Source organism: Acanthisitta chloris, unplaced genomic scaffold (genome assembly GCF_000695815.1).
Source record: "Acanthisitta chloris isolate BGI_N310 unplaced genomic scaffold, ASM69581v1 scaffold18153, whole genome shotgun sequence".
NCBI lineage: Eukaryota > Metazoa > Chordata > Aves > Passeriformes > Acanthisittidae > Acanthisitta > Acanthisitta chloris.
This window is the reverse complement of record NW_008666767.1, coordinates 16271-30783: the sequence shown is the minus strand read 5'-3', so window position 1 is coordinate 30783 and position 14513 is coordinate 16271. Positions and strand designations below refer to the sequence as shown.

Genomic DNA, 14513 nt, shown 5'->3' with positions numbered 1-14513 from the left:
CCCTAACAGTGTTAGGAAACTGATAATTCTAAGTGTCATACATTAATGTAACTCTTAACAGTTTCAAGAGTATAATCATCTACAGCTTATTTTTTAACCATACAGTTAAAAATGGAGGCTTCTACTGAATATTACAAAGAAAATGAGCTGCACCTGCTGATGGCTATGATTCCTACTGAGGTTTCAATGCTTTAAAATATAAAAAAAACCTCAAATGCTTGCCAACTGAAGCTTTGCCTCAATTTTCATAATTACCACAGAGGGGTAACTGAAGGCAGAATTTGTTTTTTGTTAATAATTTGGAAATGTTGACACACTAAAGTGGTATGCGTTGCAGCTCAAAAGGTTCAATGCATGCACACATCTACATGCTGCCATTGAGGTTTATATTTCTGAGACAAAAATACATTCTTCAATAAAAATTTACCTCCTTTTAAACTGCTCATCTGCCTCATTGTCCTGAACTTGCATACATTCACTCCAATGGAGAGAGCTATCCATGGACAACACATGGGTGAGGAGAGAAGCCTCTGAGCACAGGACCCAGCTCTTTCCAAAAGCACAGCTTGTTACAGCTGTCTCTACAGAACCACAGCAGCCCCCAAACCACTCTGCACAAGGGTCTTGTGGCAGGAGGAACCCCTTGGACAGGTCCTCATCCGACCGATCCCGCTGCTCCCTCTCCCTGGGACACACTCGCAGGTGGATCTCCTCCTGCTCAGAGGAAAAGATCTGCTCTGAACCATCACACCTGAGGTCTGAAGTATCATACAACACAAACCACCAAGTATCAGGCAGTTACTGTTAAGTATGAGGCACACATAACCCTAAGTCTAACACAGTTTAAATGCAGTTGTAAAACTAGTTCATTGGTTATTTTGGGCACAGCAGAGGAAAGGTGTTGGAAACTAAGCTGTCAGTCTGCGCAGAGGAGCAGCAGGAGATGGAGAGAGAGAACAGGAAAAAGGTACAAAGATACAGATGAGAAGGGAGGAAGAGAAGGGAAGAGCTGAGGGGTAGGAAGAAGGAAAGCCTTAACAATCCAAAATGAGATTAGTCTTAAAAGAGCTCTGCACATTTTCCTGTGCTGAAAAAGAGCAAACAGCACTTATTTCACTGTCAGACATGGGTAAAGATGAGACATGTTCCTTTCCACTAACCCTCCACTGTAAACTGGTGATGGAACTGCTGTTGAAAGAGGAAATAACAGCTGCCCACATGGACCCAATGCTCTATAGCTTCATGTACCACACCTTCGGCTTCTGCCACATGGGAAACGTCACACGCAAAGGTGTCTCTATGTGCTGCTTTACACTGCAATCAACCCCAAACAGTTGCTGAATAGTTTTTCATGCACAAGCCAGATGTGAGCTCCTCCCCTGTCATTCCAGAGGTCAGCATTTTTGCACTGTATTCCTCCTGAAGATGCAATGTGAATATTTAGAGTACAATCACTAGCTTTCCTGATTGCTGCCATGGGGCATTTTCTTTGGCTGAAGAAGAAGACAGAAATCATTTACTTATAACCCTGCACATGGAATGAGTTTCTCAGCCACAGCAGATGAAGCAATGAAACTAGAAAGAACAAATTCTAAATCATTAAATTATAAATTAACAAGAAGACCTGAGGAGTAAATATTTAGAAGAGCTCACTGAAGCCTAAGGATGGGAGCATCATGACTAATTATTCCAGTGATGATTTAAACATTGAGTTAGGAAAGATTAGCAATAAGAGAAAAATAAATCTCACCAATTACATGCATAAATGCAGATTAATGCCATATGAGTAGCTACTATATGAATATTCAATGCACTTATTAAAACACTGATGAAATAGTCACAGACAATCCGATTTTCATTTTTAAATTACCAGCTGCAGAAATGTAAAACTGCACATTTTTTTTCTCTAATGTCATATTTCAGAACTAAAAGGTGGTTGGTTCAGAGTGTAGTTTCAGTGAAGTTAAAGGGCAGGATGACTAATTAAGCAATTGTAAACAGCAATAGAAAATTAATCTCAATGACCTAACCCAGTATGTTCAAATAACAGAAGAAGCTCTTAAAAACAAGCCAAAACCCCAAATAGATAGAAAAGAAAAGAAACATTGGGCAACTAAAGCAATTTCACTGTTACTTCAATGTAGAGGAATATTTTTCATTGTGTGTCCAGGTTTCATTTTGCACCTGTGACAGTTCCTGTCAGTTAGTCATAAAAGAATAACAAATTGTTTATAACACGTAGACACACAAAGAAATTAATTAAATAATGCAAAAGGATTATTTAAGATCATTTCCAAGGTTATATAATTTCTCATAATTTGTTTCAAAAATGAACTTCTACCATGTGGTATTGTTGTTGTTGTTATTCAGGACAGCAGAACCGCCGGAGGGTGCGGCGAGAGCTGAAGAGCAGGCAATTAACACAGAAAGGAAAAAACACAGCAGAAAGTCTAGCCAAAAATCTCAGCCCCCTGAGTCTTCCCCTGACAGCAGAGAATGCAGACGATGGCAGATAGACATCTCCATTGCACAGGCTCCAGCTGACAGGCACACAGAACAGAGGTGATCCAGCAATTTGAAATTTCAGCACTAGTAAGGGGTAAACCCACCTGAGACAGTAGTTAGAGTTAGCCAGTGGAGAGAGATCCCTGGTTAATATTAAGAACAAAAATTCTGGGAATTTGGATGACATCCTTCACCGACATACAATTGCAGGTCACCGTACTGTGCCTCAGATATAGAATAAGGTTAAGACATTCTTATTTCACAAAGCTTTTAGAGGGACTTGAGCAGCAAGTCTGTTTAAAACAGCAGTGACTGGAAGAGTCACGATGCAGATGTGACTGTCAGAACACAGTTTTGCCTTTGTATTTCCATACCAGATTTTATGTCTATTTTCTTAGCAGAAAGGAAGTAAAGCAAATATCTCTGCCATTCACAGTGCAGATGTAGGGTTGCCCTGGTTTTGGCTGGAATAGAAGCAATTTTCTTCCTAGTAGCTGGTGCAGAGCTGTGTTTTGGATGTAGCGTGAGAATAATTTGATAACACTCTGACATCCTGGTTGGTGCTGAGCAGTGCTTACCTGAAGTCAAGGATTTGTCACATTCTCATGCTCTGCCAGTGAGCAGGTGCATAAGAAGCTGAGAGGGAGCACGGCCTGGACAGCTGACCTGAACTGGCCAAAGGGATTTTCCATACCACAGAACGTCATGCCCAGTATATAAACTGGGGGTAGGTGGCTGTGAGCAGCTAATGGCTGCTTGGAGACAGGCTGGACATCAGTCAGCTGATGGTGAGCAATTGTATTGTGCATCCCTTCTTCTTGGGTTTTACTCCTCTTTCTCTCTCTCTCCCCTTTCCATTATCATTATTATTATTATTGTTGCTGTTGTTTTGCTATTGTTGTTCTATATTATTTTACTTTATTTCAATTATTAACTTGTTCTTAACTCACAAGTGTTACTTTTCTTCCCATTCTCCTCCCCATCCCACCAGGGGAGGGAGGGAAGGAGGGAGGAAGTGAACCACTGTGTTCACTGCCATTCATCTCCATTGCCAGCTAGAGTTAAACTACAGTAAGGGTATTTTTGAACCACTGACTATCTTGCAATAACCCTAAGTCATGAAATGTTGCACCATACTGTACAGTTTTCTTTTGCAATGATCTGTTACATGGGTACAGTGAATCACTGTATTCACATACACACTTGACTAACTTCACAGCGCAGGGAGCACTTTATCCATTCTAGTTCTCACACAGATTCTTAAATGAACAGCTAGCTAATTTCAAAGACAAAGATCTTATCACTTTTAATCCATTCTCCTCTTGCCTCCCCCTCATGCAGTACAGCTTGAGGGCCACCACAACTAATCCAGAAATTTTCCATTGTTTTACTTGATTAATTTGATCATAGGCTGTATTGTCAACAAGGAAAAAAGTATCAATAGCTTGTAGCTAACCAGCAAGGACACCAGGACCATCTTGTTAACCAAAGACTACATAGAAGTCCAAAAGATCTTTATCCTAGAGACAAAATATTTCAAAAGCTCCCCAAACTGCAGGCTCTAGGGGTGAAGGGGAAGAAGTTTCTGAGAACCACTGCCTTTGGGTGACAAATTTTCATGCAATATCTAAAGAAATGAGGATTTCCTGCACAGCTGTTACAGTGTCCTTAGAGACTCGGTTTTCAGGCGCTCTGTGCAATCCTCCCCCTGCTCCCTCTTAATTCTAGGCAACAACAGCCACAGGCAGATTACGTAGCTGGGACATTACCAACACGACCAGGAGCCTATAATAGCACTTATAAGCTGAGTGATTTCTTTTCATTTGTCAGTATCACCTTTAAATACAAACCAGCTAAGAATCTGGCACTTTTCTCTTTAATAGTCCACTGATGATTAAAAAGTATCTCCACGTTTTCCTAATCAAACTAAAACAACATAATCACATAAAGCAAAGGGCTAATCTTAGACCTAAGCACTGACAAGATCTGTGGTAATTCCTGTTACCTGCCATGATCTCCACAGCATTTAAAACGCTTTACTGTTCACTAACTTAGGCAACTTATCCTCTTGTGAAATGTTCTAAAACACTGGACAAAAGGCAGATCTTGCAAAATATTTCACAAGCTATAAATGAAAGAGAAGGCCATCAGCCAGAAGCTTTGTTTTATTCCTTTCAGAAAAAGAATGACTTCAAGACTTGTAGTCTACAAACCTGGCCATCTGCTTGTATGCCTCTTCAGCCACCGCAAAGATATGTGGATCCATATCCCCCATATTTTGGCCACTGTACGCATAGATGATATCTTCGCCATAGATAGGCAGCTGTTCATAAGGATTTATGGCCACTAAGACAATACCTACAAAGAAAATGAAAGACAAGGAATTATTAATAGTTGTTTCAAAATAAAATCAACCACAAATGGCTATTTTAGACCTATTGTTCTAAACTTTTCTAACAATACTAGTTACAGAAGAACAAGGATCTAATATTACTGACTTCAACAGATCCAACTCGTTTTCAGTATAAAAAGTGTCACAAAACTTTACTTCTACCTTGCTTTGGTAAACACATCAGGGACAACTTTTAACTTTTTCTCTCTCTGCCTTTTCTACAGCTAGCATACACAAAACAAGCAGATTCAGAGTGTGTCAGCTTGAAATGCTGCCTGTTCAGTGCAGTAAATCAATGAATGTGCATTGTACTTCCCTGTGTTTTACTGTGAATTACAAATGATACTGTGATTTGTGGATTATAACTGCTACATGGCCTTGCTGACTGTTGGTTTGGATATGTGAGGGGTGTTAACCCTTCAGCTGTTTAGCTGTGCTCAGGAAGAACACCTTCAGTTTTTGTAACAAGCACCAAAGTGGAGTCACGGTGTAATTTGGTTTCCAGGGCATCTCTGCCAGTCAGGCAGGACAACCTGCACGAAGGGATAAAAAAAAGTAGACATGTCTCATAGGGCTGACACAGAGCAGTATCCACTTGTGTCAGGAAATTAAGCAATTACAAATCTAGAAGGCACCATAAAACCCTCCTCTTATACATCTATGTGTGTAGCTACTTACACCTTCCATTATCTAGTTTTTCCATACCAATGAAACACTATCAATGTTTTCTAAATACCACTCATCACTACAGCACTTCTAAACTCATGCCATTCTTTTACTCTCCCCACACAGGAAAACTTTAGCCTTACTCTGCACAAACTTTCCAGCCACAAAGTGAGACCTCAGATGCTTTGGGGATGATTCTTTTTCATGAGAAACGAGGATTGCTCTGCCCACAGGGATAATCTGACAAACATTCCTTATACATTTCTCTCCTGCAGCATTTACAGTGGGTTGGGAACACTTATTTGCTCTGTGCAGGGATGAAAACACTGACGACTGCCATGTGAGACCCAGCTGTGTCAAGCATTCTGTGCACTCTTGACATGGCAATTCCTCCTCACCTTGACAATGTAATAAGGGGGAAAAACCCTCTAATTTTAACTGTGGACATTTTACCAACAGAATTTCTTCCTACATATATGTGTTTGGGTGCCTAAAAGAGACAATGCAGGTGCACATGGCTGCACAGTAACTACAGCAAGCATGTTACACATGCCTTGGACAACCCATCCCTGAAGAACCTGCACCAGAAGCATTTCCATAGCACTCAACACACTTCTAAATTTACTCAGAAATTCACTCTTACACACAGACTTCCTCAATGCAGATCCCAGCTCTCTGCTCTGTGTAGAGTCTTGTGATGTCTATCTAAGAAATTTTCCATGGAAAAGCTGGGAGAAGGGAAATGAAACCATCTACAGTCTGGCACTGCTGCTAGGAGCATCATCCCATTTTTAAATCCTGTCATGTGTTTATAGATCTAGCACAAACCATAGCAAAAAAAATTAAACAACAGGACATATTTCAGGAAGAGATCTGAGAGACCTTGATCTATTTCCTCAAATATATGGCAAGTTTTATGTCTTGACACACCCATGTAAGGAGAGCCTGTGTTTTTCCATCACTGAAATGACTCAGGAGCTCCAGTGAAAAGTCTCTACAAACATTTATGCCAAGTTCTAATGCTGCAATGATGAGCTGAAAAATAAGAGTGGGGTTAGAGAGTGGAAGCAACCTCAGTACTAGAAGACTTGAGGAATATTTTCCAAGTGGATTTTTATTATTTGCCCTTTGTAACTGTGAAAAAGTAGTAAAAAGTGAAGCACAGCTGTACCACCAAGCTGAGCCTCCCTGGCTTGCAAGTCTCATCAAAGAGACATTAAAAAAAAAAAGCTGTGTGAGGCTTCAGACAATTCCCTTCTGCTTTTGGCTATGCTGGCAAAAATAAACCCTAGAATTCAAAACAAGCAGCCCCATGACAAGTCTTGAGTATACTAAAACACAACTTCAGTAGCAGTATGTAAAATCAACAAGCAACTCCCATCTGGAAACAACCAAAACAAGTGAGTTAAGAATTATTAGCTTTCTGTAGAGGTTTGAAATCCATGTGTCTCACAGAGCTGTAATCCAGATTAATTTACATATACCTTCTCTTTATCTCCACCAAATGATACTGCTATTTTGAGAAATACGGCCTTTCCTAAATCAGATTTGTGCATTTTTGTTCCTACAGTTACAGTTACTCTCCTGCAAAGCAGGCAGTACTTAATACTAATGTGAACTAACCAGCAGTATTCACCAAGTTTTCATCACAGCCACAGCAGTTTTTCCATGTAAGCATTCCAATTTTCTTTTGCAACTTTTCAACTTCCTTCATTAATAATTCCTCATTTCATATTCCCAACAGTAAAGCCAAGTTAGAAATCACCTCTGAATTGCTGGTAAAAGGCTGACTTGAAATTAAGAAATCAGGAGGTTTTCTGTTTAGAAGTCTGAATTACTTCAAAGTGAAATTTGAAAGAATTTCATATCCATTTGACATATTACAGTAAGACATGTGGTTGAGTTCATGTCTGGGGCCCTGGACATCAATTCATCCATGCATTCCAGTTCTAGTTCCAGTTCTGCTGGTTGAGAATAATGTTACCACAGTTCTCTTGGTGGACTCAAGTGGTTTTAGGGTACATCAGATGGGCTAGCTCAGACCACCTTCACGAGGTGTTTAAACTAACCTGGCTAATGGGCAAGTCAGATTAAGGAGGCAAATGCAGTCCCTGCCACAACCTGAGCTCTAAAGCAGTAATCTTTGCAGAGGGAAGTAACCTGTACTCAGGATGAGAATCAATGGAGAAGTTTGAAAGGTGGGTGTGTATGGTCAAAGGAGGTTTTTAAAGGTCAACACACCAACTCTATTTACCTCATCTTATAACATAACATACACCTGCCTACATCCCAAGGGAATAAATGCACAGCACATTGCACTCCTCAGCAGCATCGAACCTCCGTCACCTCCTTCTCTTTGACCACCAGAAACTCCCACGCTTCTGGATCTTCATGTTTCTAATAAACCCACATTCACCTCCCACAATCACTTGAGTCTTGTTTGGAAGCAAACCAGCTGACCAAGCTCCACCAGCCCAGGCCTTTGGCAGACACATCCATGAAGAGCTAAAGGCCTTCCAGCCTCATGAGAAAGAGAAAACCAGCCAAACCCACAAGTACAGCTGCACTAGGGAAAACATGAAATGTGTTGTTTTCATATTTTCTCAGAGCAAAACAGAACTAGCAGATAGCACATTCCTTTTGAAAGCCTCTTAAACGCTGCTAAACACAGAGCATGTTTTTAAGCAGACAGAACACAATCCAGGCAGGCTGTCTGATGGGAGGGGTATGGTGGTGTTAGTAGGCATAAGACCACGAAACTGAGACTGAAAACCCCTTACAAGCTCAGGCCATGAGACTCCAGTTGCACAAAAGCCCTTTCACACAATCCCCCATCAAGGGCTTTGCCGTGGGGGCACTAGGGAGAGGAACACAGACAATGTCTATACTCGGGAAACTGAAGTGGTTTCCCAGTGCTGGGACCACAACACGCACCCTCAGCAGGGGCTGCCCAGAGAGGCTGTGGTGTATCTCACAATACTCAGATATTCACAATACCCAGACACTTTGAGTGGTCCAAGCCCTGAGCAACCTGATCTGGTCAGACCTGTTTTAAGTTGGGAGCTTCACTGAAGACTTCCAGAGGTCTCTTTCAATCTAAATTATTTTGTGCCTCTAGTCATGATCCAACTGCATGATGGGATGAGTTGTGGTATGAATCATCTCTCACTCCTACAAGACTGAAGTCTGGCTGCAAGCAGGGGGTGGCAAAGTCTGATCCAGTCCCCTGTGGTATGGTCACTGTTGAGAGCAGAAATGGGAACAGATGCACTCTGCTGAGCATCTGCAGATTAGGAACAGCCAGAGTGAGCAAAATGCGGCAGGATGTTAACGCCTGCGGTCTGTCCATCACAACGTGTTTAACATGCTGGTTGTCTTAGCTCTCCATGCCCATCATTATGGGTGGAGCTGTGACAGTGAAAATATGTGAAAAAAAAATCAGTGAAAAAGTGAGGGAAGATCCAGCCTTTGGCATATTCCATATGCAGACCAGGATAGGGCAAGGCCTTCAGCTGCAAAACACAAACTCCTGCTTCAGATACCTGCAGCCATGAATAGCTGATCTCTCAGCTTGCAACATGATAGTCCTACTCCACAGTAGGCAAAACAGCACAATGTACAATGAAATTATAAACAGCAAGTCTAATAATTTAAGATAACATTGAGAAGGCTCAGCATACTCTGGCTTGCAATACCAAGAACTGGGATGTCCTACAAAAGTCTGATTAGAGAAAAAGTTAAATTGCATATTAAAAAAGAAATCATGAGGCATGATTTGTGATGGCATAAACTGTGCTACAATGAATATACAGATGATGATTTGACCACATGTACTGGGAAAAATGTGTCTTTGCCTTAAGCAGGCAACTACAAAAAGGAAATTTTCAATATCTGGTTTCTAGCAATCACATCACTAAATTATGTTCTGTTTTACTCAGCTTAAAATGTAAAAAGCCACTAGTGATTTAAACTGCTTCTTATGCGCTAACACAATGTCAAGAGTGCAGATAAACTAGAGCAATATTTCAACAATTTACAAAGCTCATGTATACCGAAATGTTATATTAAAAGCTAGCAATGTATTTTGACTAAACACTGAGATTTAAAACAAGCACATGCACAGAGAAGCAAGCTCAGAAGCATCAAATATAAATCTGAAGCCTAAATTACCTCACGATGTGTTTTTTGAAATAGACTATTCAGTTGCAATTTTGCACTTATGATCATTAAAGTAACTTTCTCCCATTCTACCCATCTGAAAATACCACTGCCAATTACAAGTTTGGGCAACCTCTACTGTGAGTTAAACGGTATTTTTAAAACCAAGATTGTTTGTAACTGTGATATGACAATCATTGGTTCATGAACAGTTACATATTCACTCCTATAGTTGCACTGATTGGAAAACAAAAAAGAAAATACACTGGTATCTTCTAACAGCGATGGAGGAGCTCAGTGCAGAGGTAGGCAATCACAGCTGGGCAACAAATCCACCAAACAGCAAGGCTAGATCCTGCACCTGCACTGTGTGAGAGCCTCCTCCTGCCCATGTTGACCTAAGAAAGCCTAAGGGGAACACTAACCAGGCAGGAATCCCATCGACAAGCTAAAATTGCTGAATACACGTTCTATAAGCAGAGTCCATTGGGAAGCTAGAGGAACACACAGCAAAATCAATTTTGTCTGAACCTTAATACTCTCGAGTCTACTTGATGTACTTGATGACCATAAACATAGGGATTTTCTTAAGAATAGCCCAACATACCCTGTCATTAAATGATTAAATGATTTTAAGTTAAAGGCAAACACATCAACAGACAACTTTTCTTTCCTGCCTGGGGCATTCTCTGTAAAGATTATGGTATGAAAAGACAGTACTTGCCACAATAGGTATAGATTAGTTTAGAGTCTATAAATCGAACTTTGAGGTTGTGTAAAACAGCAGGTTCATGGAGATAACTGAGTGCTGTGAGGTCATTTTCACCAACAAGTATGTCAGGGTTTCGCAGGGGTGGGAGTTCCTTCGTCTTCGGATCTAGGGTATATTCTAGGTCCTGAAAATCAAATGGAGACATATGTTGAAAGAGCTGGTGTTTAGGTTCCCTTACTCAGTCCCTCCAACCATTCTTCCCAGCCAAGCATGCCCAAGTTACAAAAACACAGTACAAGACTTAAATTATCTGGTGATTTGAGTCACCAGTTCTTTCTCCAAAAATGTCATTTAAAATTTCCCCGAAGTGTTTTCTATATGTACAACAGGCAAATGTATAGAGATATCAACTTTTTAGACTACACTTGAGCAACCATATCTTTTTATTGAATAAACTAAAATAGACTGTATCATAAATCTAACCAGATTTTTCAGATTATTTTCCTCTTGAGAGGAACGGACGGGAAGCAGATTCCTACCAATCTATAGCCACGGTCATACACAGTAACACAGCAAAAGAACGTTGGCAGAACTACATGAAGAACAAAAAAAAATTGAAAAAAAAATGCTACTTTTGATTTTTGCAGATATAAATTAATGTCTAATATAGGTTTTAATTGCATCTGTCTCTAGACCTAAAATCATTTTATTTACCTGTTATGTCCATGAAAAAACTCAACTAGAAGGACATGAGCTTTTTGTAGACATGTCATCATTTCTCAACACAGTACCAGCATCATTTTTTTAATGCCCTTAATCCTTGCCCTTTTTATCTTTATTAATCTTCTGATGGTTATGCTCAACTTAAAAGTCATGGTTATTTCTCTGCAACACTGTTCTCCTAGCAACACTGTTCTCCCTGGAGTATCAAACCAGGGTTATAGGTTTAGCGGCCTAAGTAGAAAAAGATGATGCAACTGAACATAATAGGCAGTGGATAAAAGCAACTACTTTTTCATCTATTTTAAAAATAAGGCAAAATTGATCTTTGTAAAGAAACAGTATAATTTATTACACCAAAGAAACCCACTACAGGAAGCCAGTGGACAAGACTAATTGCACACACCTAAATACGGATATCATTTGGCAATACAGCTTCCTGCATTAGATACATCAGGCTTCAGCTGAAAACAGAACAATCAGCTTACAAACAATACACAGACCTACCTTGCCCTCTTCCAGTCGAAGCTGGAGGACTTTATCTCCAGGTTTATAATCTTTGAGAAGTTCTGCTGACTTCCAGACCTCCTCTGGATCTGGGATCCAAACCCTGGCATACTGCAGAACAACAACAGCAAAAGATCAGTGAGGGTTTGCTCCACTATAATTAAATCCTCAATATACATGACACCAACACTGGTTTTTTCTCTTTTTTAAATACATGTTTAACAGACAAACCTTTCAGCAGAAGACATGTTAATTAGTATGTCTGAGGTGAATAAGTTGTTCTATTGATAAAAAGCTACACAAGCTTAAATTTATTGCCTGCATGGAGAGAAAAAGATGTTTCAAGATACAAATTCAATGCGGAAAATCCACAAAGAAAAAAAAATCAGTGTTTTCAGAGATCAAAAGCTTGGCTATCCAACACATTACTTGCAGTAAATCTTCTGAGTAAGTTCTAAATGCATTTGTAGTATAACATTATATAGCCTTTTTTGCCTCTTTTTTTTGGCCTAAGAGAACACTTTGGCACATCTGTGTTAATTGATGCAAAGCTACCTGATCAAGTATTAAAAGCTCTTCCTCTGTAGTTACAAATAGAGCCAGTTGAAAATGGATTATCTCCCATATGCCAAAAGAAAAAAAAAAAAAAAGGAAAGATTTGGTTGCAAAGGCCTCAAATAATAGGAAAAAATCCAAACCCAACAAACCAGATTCCCATTAATTATGATAGTCACCCAAATCTTATTCATAAAAGTAACCCAGTACAAACATATGACTTGTTATCAAAACCAGAAAGAATATTCATATTTTTGAATGAGTGAAGATATAATGGTTATCTCATATTCAAGAATCAATCAAAGGTGTATGGAAACCATCTAGTTACTTATACAGTCGCATGTACATGCAAATACACACACACATGAAAACAGCTCTTGAGTAACACAAGGAAAGGGCTGTGACTTTTTAATATATTAAAGCTTCTCGACTGATGCTCTTGCAATGCCTAGAGAGCACTGAGATCACCCCACACCCACCACCTTTGCAAACAAAACAGCTTCTTGGCTTTACAGGTGCAGTCATGTACCTCATTGCAAAACATTCTCAATCCACTAAACTATTTCAAAACAACTAGAATGTATTTGTCAAAGCACAGCGTTTGATGGCAGAGAAAACTGCATTTGCTCATACACTTTACCACCTAATCTTACACAACTTGACTTTTGTATAGCATCCTCTGCCTCAAAGAGGTCTGAAGTCTTTTTTCCTGTCTTTTTAACTGAAAATTATGAAAATTATTATTGTTTCTAATAGGGATTTTCTGAAAGACTCCATGAAAAACTTCAGGTTACTTGCTTGCTGAAGATAGGGCACAATAAAATGTGTGGAGCACAGGCAGCAGTTTGCAGAGTGCGATCCCAGTTTGTTCCCCATACCCAGGATGCTCCTCAAGAACAGTGCACATAACTCACTCACAGCAGTTTAAAGCAGTGGATTTTCCCCTTAGCACATGGCAGCCTTTGAAGCACTGCCACTGCCTTCAGCTCAAAAGCTCCTGAACTGAAAAGCCTATGCCATGCATGTAAACCAATTCTACCAAGTGAAATGAGAAAGATAATTAGATAAAGAAATAAAAATTCACTTTCATTGTTCCCATTACACAATATATCATGCTCCCACATCTGGTCTTTCTCCATCTTCACTGGATGTTAATGCCAGCCCTACAGATCTGCTTTACACAAAGACAAGAAACTTTGCAGTTCTTTGCAGTGAATTTGTGGTTGTGTTGCTCTTTAATTCTTTGAGCCTTTTCTAGTTTCATATATATTTGATCTATATTTGGGATTGCTTTCAGTATTTTATTATTTACATACCCTTTTCCTCCCTCCCCAAAAGATTGCCAAATTATTTGAAAAATGAAACATCCCTAAAACAATTCTTCAGTACATGGTCTTGCCATTCACAGAGCACTGTACATCACAACAGAGGAAAGTAGCAGCAGAAGCCATTGTTTGGGCACTTGGATTAATTGTCTTCAGCCTTTCTGTACCCACAATTCACAGGCTAAGAAACTTTGTCTGAGTTGAAACAAAGGTGTGTGTTAACAAGTGTATGTGCAATTCTAGTACAAACTCACAGAAACTACAGGATAATTCCAAAACAATGAACCAAGACTTGACAATAGAGGTGCAGTATTAAAGTCAAGTAGTGAGCTCAGGAGCAATGTCTTCTTTCCTTTACGCTTGTTTTTTAAACAAAGGATTCCCTGTAAAACTTCATAAATCAAACTCACTATTTCATATCTTAATAATTTCAAATCACAATTTCATATTGTAATTTCTAATCATAAAATGATTGATTCATAAACTTCTTATAGCCAAATATACAGGATTCAGAATTCTGTTCTCAGAACTCTCTTTTATTTAAAAAAAAACAACAACAAAACCCTAAAAATCAAAACCCTGACAAAAGACAGGGAAGCTTTTTAATTTAACACAAAGATGATAGAGCATCAGACACAGCTGAAGACTGAATGCATAGCACACTTTGCCCTGCTCTAGCAGAAGCTCCTCATCCCCAGTATTTCTAAAGGAACATTCCTTCCAAGGAATTAACAGAAAGCAAAGTAAATGTAATACGAAAGAGGAAAGCATTTAAATGCTGTCTAGCACAGCAGGTCAGCAGGCTGGTTTCCTCTAGGCGACACAAAGACAAATTTCCTGATGCAAGAAAGGCAGCAGCCTGTAAGACACAAATGCTGTTAATTTGAGGCAGCAAATGCTGTGTAGCAGTTTCTAATACATGATCTATAGCAGCATGAAATAGGCACCTTTATTTTATTCAGCTGCAACTGTA

General features: G+C 39.5%; 1 protein-coding gene across 1 annotated transcript in view; it reads right to left on the bottom strand.

The window, feature by feature from the left end:
- The window catches only part of MYO5A (myosin VA (heavy chain 12, myoxin)), a gene marked incomplete at its 5' end in the record, with an annotated part of 78717 nt that extends 66946 nt beyond the window's left edge, over window positions 1-11771 (bottom strand). Inside the window, 3 exons of the mRNA XM_009072270.1 lie at window positions 4719-4863; window positions 10446-10617; window positions 11661-11771. Coding sequence (XP_009070518.1) covers window positions 4719-4863; window positions 10446-10617; window positions 11661-11771 — 428 coding nt within the window. The remainder of the gene's footprint in view (window positions 1-4718; window positions 4864-10445; window positions 10618-11660) is intronic.
- Between the last annotated feature and the right edge of the window lie 2742 nt (window positions 11772-14513).